A 10,241-nucleotide genomic window follows, 5' to 3' on the forward strand; every position below is an offset into this window, starting at 1 on the left:
AGAAAGCGAGAAATCACCCCCCAGGGGGGATGGCCACGCCGCAATCCCTTCTCCTCCATTCTCCTCTCGGGATCTTGGGCTCGCATGCACACATTCCTGGCCCGAATCTCAAGTCTTTGAGTCTGGGACTCGAACCATGGTCAACCACATGGGAGTCAAGCTTCTTAACGAGTACACTGTCTGCTGGCCCTCCTTATTAATATATTTTTAAATTTGCTATAGAGCACGTGTCCTCAAGAGAGAGAGAGAAGAGAATGGAGGAGAAGGGATTGCCATGTGGCCATTCCCCTGGGGAGTGATTTCTCGCTTTCTGTCTCTCTGGCGAGCGCTTCTGCCCTATAGAAAAAATTTCTCATAAGATGGTGGCTTCATTGGTTTTTTTGGTTTTTTTTTTTTTTTTAGAAATATTGATTTAATTATATTCATTATTAATTTTTTTATTGAGAGATTTTTGCTATAGGATGCGTGTGCTCGCTGGAGAGACAGAGACAGAGAGACAGAAAGTGAGGAATTACTGCCCAGGGGAGATGGACAGAGCGAAGTCCTTTCTCTGTTGTCCTCTTGGGATTTGGGGCACATACACACAGAAAGTGAGAAATCGCCCCCACCCCCTGGGGTGGCTGTGCCGTAATCCCTGCTCCGTTCTCCTCCTGATCTCTCGCGCACACACGCACACGTGCCCGGCGTAAGTTTCAAGCCCCCGGGTCCAGGATTTGAACCACACAGTCAGCCGTGTGGGAGTCCAGCAACATAACTGCTAGACCATCTGCCGGACCCGTAAACCATTTTTCTAATTGAACGCCTGTCTTCCAAGTGGGATGCACGTTTTCCTGGAGGTTGGCGGGTGGCGTGGTGGTTGGGGCACTGGACTCCCACCTGGCCCACTGGGGTTTGAGTCCCGGACCGGGCAGCTTGCTGTCTCACTTTCCCTTCCTGTCTCTCTCTGCCTCTCTTTGGTCAAATTAAAAAATAAATAATAGTAACAAATGAAATGAGATAAATAAATAATTCTTTAAGAAAAGAAAAGAAAACACGTTTTCCTGTTTAGAATTATCCTAGCCATGGGGCCGGCAGGTGACATGGTGGTTAAGGGCACTAGATTCCCATATGACCGACCACGGTTCAAGTCCTGGATCTGGTGGCTTTGCTTTCTCATTTTCCCTTTCTCTGTCTCTCTGTGGTCTAATTTAAAAATAAAAAATAAAAAATGGAATTAAATAAATACTTTGTGGAAAGAAGAAATGAGTCCTCTTACCCTGTGGGTCGTTTAGGAGCTGACCCGCTGGCTTGTGTTTTCACAGTGGAGTTTCTATACTGTGACCTAGCGTCCATGACGTCCATCCGGCAGTTCGTCCAGTGTTTCAAGAGGAAGAAGCTCCCTCTCCACGTCCTGGTCAACAATGGTGAGTATGGGTGACACTGCTCCGAGCGCGGGGTTCACTTCGACGCAGACGTGAACCCCCACGTTCACAGAAGAGACGTGCTTCAGCACAGCTGGGTTCCCAGGGAAACTCTTGACTCTGTGCCCTAAACAGGCCATGGGCAGTGAGCTGGTGTGGTGGTTCAGGCAGCTGGATCCCACGTGGCTGGCTGCATGGTTCGAGTCCCTGACCCGGCGGCTTGAAAAACACACCGGGCACATGTACATGCATGCCCAGTATCCTGAAAGGAGGGAGAAATGGAGGAGAGAGACTGATGTGGTCACCCTCATGTGGAAGTTTGCTTTCTCACTTCCTCTCTGTCTCTCTCTCTGTCTCTGTCTCCTCTGGCAAGTGCACATGCCCTATAGCAAAATTAAAAAAAAAAAATAGGTGTGCTATTTTTCCCTCCTGCTTCATTTTATTACTGATTGGCTTTTGTTACGAGCAAAATCCATTTTATTTTGTATTAGGTGTTTAAGATTTTTGCCATGGGGACAGCTCATGGTGTACTGCTTACATGACTGGGCTCCCGCATGGCTGACTGCAGTTTGAGTCCTGGACGTGGCACCTTGAAAATTGCACTGGGCACGTGTGTGTGTGTGTGTGTGTGTGTGTGTATGTGTGTGTGTGTGTGTGTGCGCTAGAAATCGCAGGAGGAGAATGGAGGAGAAGGGACTGCAGCATGGCCATCTCCTAAGGAGTGATTTCTCGCTTTCCCTCGCTCTGTCTCTGTCTGTCTCGCTCTCTGGTGAGCACACGTGTCCTAAGGCAAAAACCTCTTTAAAAAAAATCGTGCCATATGACATGGGCACGCGTACTTGCCAGAGAGAGACAGACAGAGATAGAGAAAGTGAGAAGTCACCCACAGGAGGGATGGCCACGCCACAATCCCTTCTCCTCCATTCTCCTCTCGGGATCTTGGGCACGCACGCACACGCGCCCGGCGTGAGTTTAAGTCACCGGGTCTGGGACTCGAACTGCGGTCGACTACATGGGAGTCCAGCGACATAGCCATGACGCCACCTGCTGCTCCTACTGCCGCAAGTTTCCAACCTCTTCATCACATTTCGACACCACAATGGGGAACACGCTCAGACGTGGCAGGAATTCCTCTTGGTGGGTCAGAATATCTGTGCTTTCCGTGTGTGCCACCACGCTGTCACTGGTGGTCCGTTCCCAAGTTCAAGGCCCAGGAGAACACGGAGGCGGACTCCGCCTGCCCCGGGGCCTGCTCCTCCGCCCTCGCTAACCTCCCTCGGCCTGCGATGGTCTCCTCCCCAGCGGGCGTCATGATGGTCCCTCAGAGAAAAACCGAGGATGGCTTCGAGGAGCATTTCGGCCTGAACTACCTGGGGCACTTCCTGCTCACCAACCTTCTCCTGGACACGCTGAAAGAGTCGGGGGCCCCAGGCCACAGCGCGAGGGTGGTCACCGTCTCCTCGGCCACCCACTACGTCGGCGAGCTGGACATGGACGACCTTCAGAGCAGGTGGGGAAAGGGCGGCTCGTGGCCGTGTCAGCCCGGGCTCTGCCTGCCTCTTCGCGTGGCCCCGCCTCTGCCTGTGTCCCCTCTGCTGTCTCCTACGGGGACCCCGGGCATTTCTCACGGAGGGCCACCTACTCCGGGAACCTCGTGACAACACCCTTCCCTTAATAATGTCTGCAAAGGCCCCGTTTCGAAGGAAGGCCCCGTTCTCAGGTTCCAGAGTTGTTAGGACCTGCATGTGGCTTTTGGGGATCACCACTCAATCCATTTTACTCATGGAGACTTCCTTTGGATGCTGCAGGGGAGGCTCCTTCCTCCTCTCCCAGCTCCTGGGGCCCAGGGGAGGCTCCTTCCTCCTCTCCCAGCTCCTGGGGCCCAGGGGAGGCTCCTTCCTCCTCTCCCAGCTCCTGGGGCCCAGGGGAGGCTCCTTCCTCCTCTCCCAGCTCCTGGGGCCCAGGGGAGGCTCCTTCCTCCTCTCCCAGCTCCTGGGGCCCAGGGGAGGCTCCTTCCTCCTCTCCCAGCTCCTGGGGCCCAGGGGAGGCTCCTTCCTCCTCTCCCAGCTCCTGGGGCCCAGGGGAGGCTCCTTCCTCCTCTCCCAGCTCCTGGGGCCCAGGGGAGGCTCCTTCCTCCTCTCCCAGCTCCTGGGGCCCAGGGGAGGCTCCTTCCTCCTCTCCCAGCTCCTGGGGCCCAGGGGAGGCTCCTTCCTCCTCTCCCAGCTCCTGGGGCCCAGGGGAGGCTCCTTCCTCCTCTCCCAGCTCCTGGGGCCCAGGGGAGGCTCCTTCCTCCTCTCCCAGCTCCTGGGGCCCAGGGGAGGCTCCTTCCTCCTCTCCCAGCTCCTGGAAGCTCCAGGTACCCCTTGGGTTGTGGCCACATCACTCCCGTCTCTGCCTCCATCTTCACGTGGCTCCTCCTCTGTGTCTGCGTCTCCTTCTCTGTCTCTCACAGGGACCCTGCTCATGGCGTTCAGGGTCCCCCTACCCTAGGAAGAGCCCACCTTAACCTATGGCTTATGCAGAAATCCCATTTCCACATTCCGTCCCCTCCCCAGGTCCCAGGGTTTAGGGCTCCCCCCTGTCTTTTTAGCAGCTGCAGTTCCAGGTTCAGCCCTCGCCTGCCTTCCTCTGGGGTCCCCGCTTGCTCGTGTGGAATGCACACTGAGGCAGCAGTTACCGGAGCCACTTTGGGTTCAAGCCTGCGTACTCCCCTGCAGAGAACAACCTCTCCTGTCATTAGGGAGACGCCGTGTCCCGGGTCTCTGCGGAGTTTCCTTTGGTGACAGCGCACACGGTTTCCAATTAGGCTTGCTTTCTTTCTTTTTAAGTTGCATTTATTTTTTCCGTGAGGGTGAGAGCCCCAGAGATACCCACATCAGCATCCATGCCACGGTCTTCCCCACCAGGCTTTCTAGCCCGGATCATGCAAGCACATGTATGTGCAAGTGCCCCGGGAATCAAACCCTCATCTTACATATGGCCTGGTATTATTTCACTCGCGAGCAAACCAGCCCTCCATGGCTCTCTCTCTCTCTCTCTCTCTCTCTCTCTCCTCTCTCTCTGGCAAGCACACATTCCCTATGACAACCGAAACAAAAAGGAAAATAAAAAAAAACTGGAAACACTAGTGTCCCCTCTACACTCCAGGGCTGTCCAGCCCGGATCTGCGTGTGGGCCAGGCCATCTGCGTCCTCTTAAGCCATCCCGGGGGTTCCTGACATTTGCCAACCGTTTGCTCTGAGAGCCCAGTGTTCCTTCTGTGTGAAGGGGTGGGATCTCGGCGTGCCCCTGCCGCAGACGCCACCGGGAGCTGGTCATCGCCAGGGTGAATCTGCTGCCTTGGCAAATTAGCATTCTTGGATAGGCTTAAGTTGTCATGGGCAGAGGGGTCCCTACATCCAGCCGAAATGTCTCTGCCCCTACGCTGCCCCGGAACAGACCCCAGGTAGAATAAATCCCTAAGACCACAGGTAGGTAGGATATGTCGAAAATTGTTTGTACTTCATGGAAATAAATCTCAAAGAAGTGGACAGCTTCGTGGAAACATTACGTTACGGGCCAGCAGGGTGGCATAGTGGATGCGGTGCTGGACTCCCACATGGTGGACTGCTGTTCGAGTCCCGGACTTGGCTGGGTGTGTGTGCCCCAGATCCCAAGGAGGAGAAGGGATTGTGGGTGGTCATCCCCCTGTGGGGTGACCTCTCACTTTCTCGCTCTCTGTCTCTCTCTAGTGAGTGCATATGCCCCATGGCAAACACAACAACAACAACAAAAAAAAAACCTGAAAGCATAGCAAACACAACAACAACAACAAAAAAAAAAACCTGAAAATACTAAATAAATAAATCAATGAAGATTAGGTTTTTTCTTGAGGACGGGGTAAAAAAGCTCTACAGTATATCAGGCAGGATTATTTTTAGGGCCAGGTGATGGGACAGCAGGTTACTCTCTGATTTTCATGAGATGCATAAATAAACTTAAAAAAATATATTTTAAAGAATTATTCCGCCACGGTGGGCATTTTCTAGTTGGTCATGGCGGGTGAGGTGAGAGAAGAGGTGAGATGCTCTGTCTGCCATGCCCGTGACTCGAGCCGAGTTTGTAACGGTTTGTTACAGCACGACGTTGGAGACAAATACCCCCTGTTTGAACAGTCCTTCAAACTGCAGGCAGGAAACCAATTTGGAAAATAATCTGAGGGAGGGCAATACTCATTCTTTTTCTTCTCTTTTCTTTTCTTTTTTTTCTTTTCTTTTCTTTTCCTTTCTTTTTTTCTTTTCTCTTTTCTTTTCTTTTTTCTTTTCTTTTCTTTTCTTTTTCCTTTTCTGGAATTTTTACAGATAAGCACTTGCCAGATGGATAGCACGAAACAGAGACAGAGAGGCAGAGAGAAAGATGGAAAGTGAGAAATCCCCTCGCCCACCCCAGGGGAAATAGCCACACCGCAATCCTTTCTCTTCCACTTTCTTCTCGGGGTTTTGGGCAGCACGCACGTGTGCCCGGCATCGTATTCAAGCCACTGGGTCCAGGACCCGAACGGCAGTTGTCCACATGAGAGTCCAGTGCCTTAACCACCACAGCACCTGCTGCCCCCTTCTCCTTTCTGCTGTGGGTATGTCATTATTCCTAAATGTGCCAGGCCCTCTCTCCTGAACTGACCTTCTTGCTTTTTTTGTTTTCCTTCTCTAGATGCATTGACTTCCCCCTCCCACACATGGCATTTAAAGGAATGTTAATGGGCTTGTCTTTAGTCTCTGAGAAAACATAATCATCTCCTGCGGGGTCAGCAGGTGGCATGGTGGGGAAGGTGCTGACCTCCCACGTGGCTGACCACAGTCTGAGTCCTGGACCTGGCAGCTTACTCTCTCACTTTCTTATGTCTCTCTCTCTCTGATCAAATTAAAAAAAATAAAAATAAGAATGGGGCCAGCAGGTGGCGTGGTAGTTAAGGGCGCCAGACTCCCACATGGCCGACTGTGGTTCGAGTCCCAGACCTGGCGGCTTGCTCTCTCAGTTTCTCTCTCTTTCTCTGTCTCTATCTCTCTGGTCAAATTAAAATAGTAGTAACAATGAATAAAATGAAATAAAATAACTCTCTGAAAAGTAATCATAATACTAATAAATAAAATTAAATACATCATTCCTTTTTTTTAAAAAATCCAGTATCCTATTAGTGAGCTCATGAGAAATGTTCAGGCTTTTCTGTTCCCTCTCTGGTTTGTGAAGTAGCGATTCCTCGCCTGGTGGCACAGGACCAAAGATTCTGCATGATATTTAAGGGGCCCTGGCGCCTGGGGGAGACTCAGCCTGTGTTCCCTCCTCTTAATAACTCCCTATTTCCTGGAAGCCTCCCCTCCCCTCCTGTGACCTCCCCTGGAGGAATGTGCCTAAAAAGGGAGCCTTGACAGTAATTGTGGGGTGGGGAGCGGGGAGGGAGCTGAGCTCAGAGGCTCTCAATGCCTTTGTCCTCACTCCTCCCAGCTCTGTAAAATACAGGGCACGTTACAAAGATCTTGGATGGGAGACAGCGGGAGAGCATGTGGATTTGGGCCATAAAAATGTGTCCAATCATGAACTTTTCCCCCCACTATAATGCATTTTCTATGAACTCTTTCATGGGGATTACAAAAAAAAAAATAAAATAAATAAAAAGCCTCTATTTCTCAATGATATAATGTATATCAGCTCTTTACGTTTGGTTTATTTATGGGAGCAGCAGCTGGTGTGGACATTAAGGTGCTTGATCCAACATGGTCACCTTTGTGGTTCGAGTCCCAACCCCACAGCCTTGAGAATCACGCTGGGCATTTTTGTGTGTGTGCCCAAAATCCCGAGAGGAGAATGGAGGAGAAAGGATTGCAGAATGGCCATCCCCCCAGGGGGTGACATCTCACTCCCTCTGTCTCTCTCTCTCTCTCTCTCTCTCTGTGTTTCCCTGGTAAGTGCTCACACCTGTCACAAACCTTTAAAAAAAAAAAAAGTTCATGTATTTATTTTCATTTGCTATAGGGCATGTGTGCTAGACAGAGCGAGACAGAGAGGGAAAGTTAGAAAAGCACCCCGCAGGAAGGATGACCCATTCCCAACCCCTTCTCCTCCGTTTGGCTCTTGGGATTTGGGGCATGCACGTACACACATGCACTTGACGTGTTTTTCCAACGGCCGGATCTGGGGCTTGAACCAGGTACTCACCACATGGGATCCAGCTGCCTTCATTTCCACGCCGCCACCTGGCCCCCAGGGGTAGTTTGTCCCAGCGCACGTGTTCTGTGGACTTTTTGCAAGTCCTGTCTCTCTCTCTATATATATATCTAGTTAAATAGTCTCATCTAGAGGCAAGGTCAACAGGCTGGTGGGCGCTCTTACCTGTAGACGTCTTCTCTCTGCCAAGACTGTGGATCGTCCCAGTCTCTACGACGCAACATCAACTGGCCGGGAGTCCTGCCGTCAGAGAGAGGGGCCCACGTGTTTTCCCAGGCGTTGTTACGTAAAGGAGGAAACAAATGAGCAGCGTGCAGGGGATCCGAGCAGCGTGCAGGGGATCTGAGCAGCGCGTCCAGTGTGCGTAGACTCACTACGGCGCCCACAGCACTGCATTTCCCGAGACGGGGAGATGCACGTTTTATTTTAAAGGAATTACTTTATTTAACCACTTATGTATGTATGTATGTATTTAATTTCGCCAGAGAGGGACAGAGTGGAAGAGAGAGAGAGAGTGTGACAAAGCCAGCCACCAGAACTGGGACTCCAACTGCGGTCGGTCATGTGGGAGACCAGCACCCCTAACCACCATGCCACCTGCTGACCTCAATGTGCATTTTTTAAAAATAATTACTTTTAAAATTTTTATTTATTATGGTTTTTAGAATTTGACGAGAGAGAAAAACAGACAGAAAATGAGAAAGCGAGCCTCTAGGTCTTGGATTCGAACCTTGGTCGGCCAGTGGGAGTCCAGTGCCTTAACCACCATGCCGTCTACTGGCCCCAAGGGAGATAAAGTGTTTTCCAAGCAGAAATGCTACATGGACACCTAGAAATTATCCCCGAGGCTGTAAAGGACACACCGACTGACTTCAAAGGGTGGGCCACCTGGTCCAAGTCCCCCAGTACAATGAAGTCTTGAATCTGGATGGGGACACACAGTGGCACAGCATGGCTGACCGGGGGCTTGGGTCCCGGGGTTGGCCTCAGTCAACACAGCGGGTACTTGTGCATGAGCGCACAAGATCCTGAAAATCCAGCAGGGCGTGTGCACATGCGTGTCCAAAATCCCAACAGGAGAATGGAGGAGAGGGGATTGCAGCATGGCCATCCCCCCTGGAGAGTGGTTTCTCATTTTCTATTCCTCTCTCTGTCTCTGTCTCTTTCTGGTGAGTGCAGATGCCCTATATTAAAAAAAAAAAAACTCTCTAAAATATGAATTAATTGATAAAATGAAATAAATGAACAAATAATTTTTAAAAATAAGCTTAAAGGGTCATCGGGCAACATGATGGTTAAGGTGCTGGACTCTTACATGGCTGACCGCGATACAATTCCGATGTGATGGCTTGACAGTCTTGCTGGGTGCATTTGCATGTGTGCCCAAAACCCCCAGGGGAGAATGGAGGAGAAGGGATTGCAGCGTGGCCACCTTCCCTGAGGGGTGATTTCTCATTTTCCTCTCACTGTTTCTGCCTGCGAGTGCACGCACCATATGGGCAAGAATTTAAAACTTTCCATGTTCTTTTAGGAAGACCAGCAGGTGGCGTAGTGGCTAGGGGCATTGGACTCCCATGTGGCTGACTGTGGTTGGAGTCCTGGACCTGGTGGCTTGCTTTCTCACTTTCTCTGGGCAAAATTAAAATGAATAAATAATAGTTAAATAAAATAATTCTTTAAAAAAAATAACCTTGAAAATCCCCAAATACTAAGGAATAGGGGGGAAAAGTTCTTGCAGAATCACCCCGGCACAAGGAGAGGGGTGTAGACAGCAGCGCGTGATGAGAACCCTGAAGGCGGTGGGGCTCCGGGCTCGAACGCCGTCTCCCACGCTGTCTCACGCCGTCTCCCGTGTCTCTGCAGCAGGTGGTACTCATCCCACGGTGCGTACGCGCGGAGCAAACTGGCCCTCGTCCTCTTCAGCTACCACCTCCAGCGCCTGCTGGCCGCCGCGGGCAGCCACGTGACGGCCAACGTGGTGGACCCTGGCGTGGTCGACACCGACCTCTACAGGCATGTCTTCTGGGGCACCCGTCTGCTCCAAAGGCTCTTCGGCAGGTGGTTTTTCAAGGTGAGCCCCACTTCTTTGCTGTGTCTGTCTGTGAAGTCTCTAACTGCTCAATCTCTCCCCAGGGGTGGGCTTGTTCCTAAGTCTGCTGGGTGACCCTGCTTGGTTTGTTTGTTTTTTTTAAAGCACTGCGGTACTGTTAAAAATTTTTTTGTGTCTCCATTGTAGTCTAGGATAGTCTCATGGGTGTGTGTGTTGGGGGGAGGGGGGCGGGGAATAGATCCTTTGCATGTTGGCATGATTTGCCTTCAAAAACTCTGGGTTTGGGGATTTAAGAATCATTCTGAAACCAGCTTTGAACACTGCCCTTTAACAGACGCCTCTTCCTTTGTTGAGGGTTTCTACCTCTTCCTGCGTCAGTTTTGACAACCGTTGGATAATGGTCTGTTTCATCAAATTTTAGAACGAATGAGCCCGGCTCCTAAATCTCTCTGTTCCTGATTAATGATCTTTGCAGGGCTCTGGGTTCTAGCTCTAAGGAAATCAACCGCCCCTCCCACGCCTCAACCCCAAGGGCTCCTTTTAGAGTTTAATTCGCTCCTTTTCTTTCCAGCTCAGTTCCCCTCCGCTCT

At 51.1% G+C, this 10,241-nt stretch overlaps 1 protein-coding gene across 1 annotated transcript in view; it reads left to right on the top strand.

Annotated features, from left to right (window-relative positions):
• DHRSX (dehydrogenase/reductase X-linked) overlaps window positions 1–10,241 on the top strand; it is a gene marked incomplete at its 5' end in the record, with an annotated part of 60,139 nt that overhangs the window by 44,519 nt on the left and 5,379 nt on the right. The window contains 3 exon segments of the mRNA XM_014582522.1: window positions 1,302–1,403; window positions 2,703–2,910; window positions 9,465–9,672. Coding sequence (XP_014438008.1) covers window positions 1,302–1,403; window positions 2,703–2,910; window positions 9,465–9,672 — 518 coding nt within the window.

The sequence above is a fragment of the Tupaia chinensis genome, unplaced genomic scaffold (assembly GCF_000334495.1).
Source record: "Tupaia chinensis unplaced genomic scaffold, TupChi_1.0 Scaffold143644_1, whole genome shotgun sequence".
NCBI classification, from domain to species: Eukaryota; Metazoa; Chordata; class Mammalia; order Scandentia; family Tupaiidae; genus Tupaia; species Tupaia belangeri.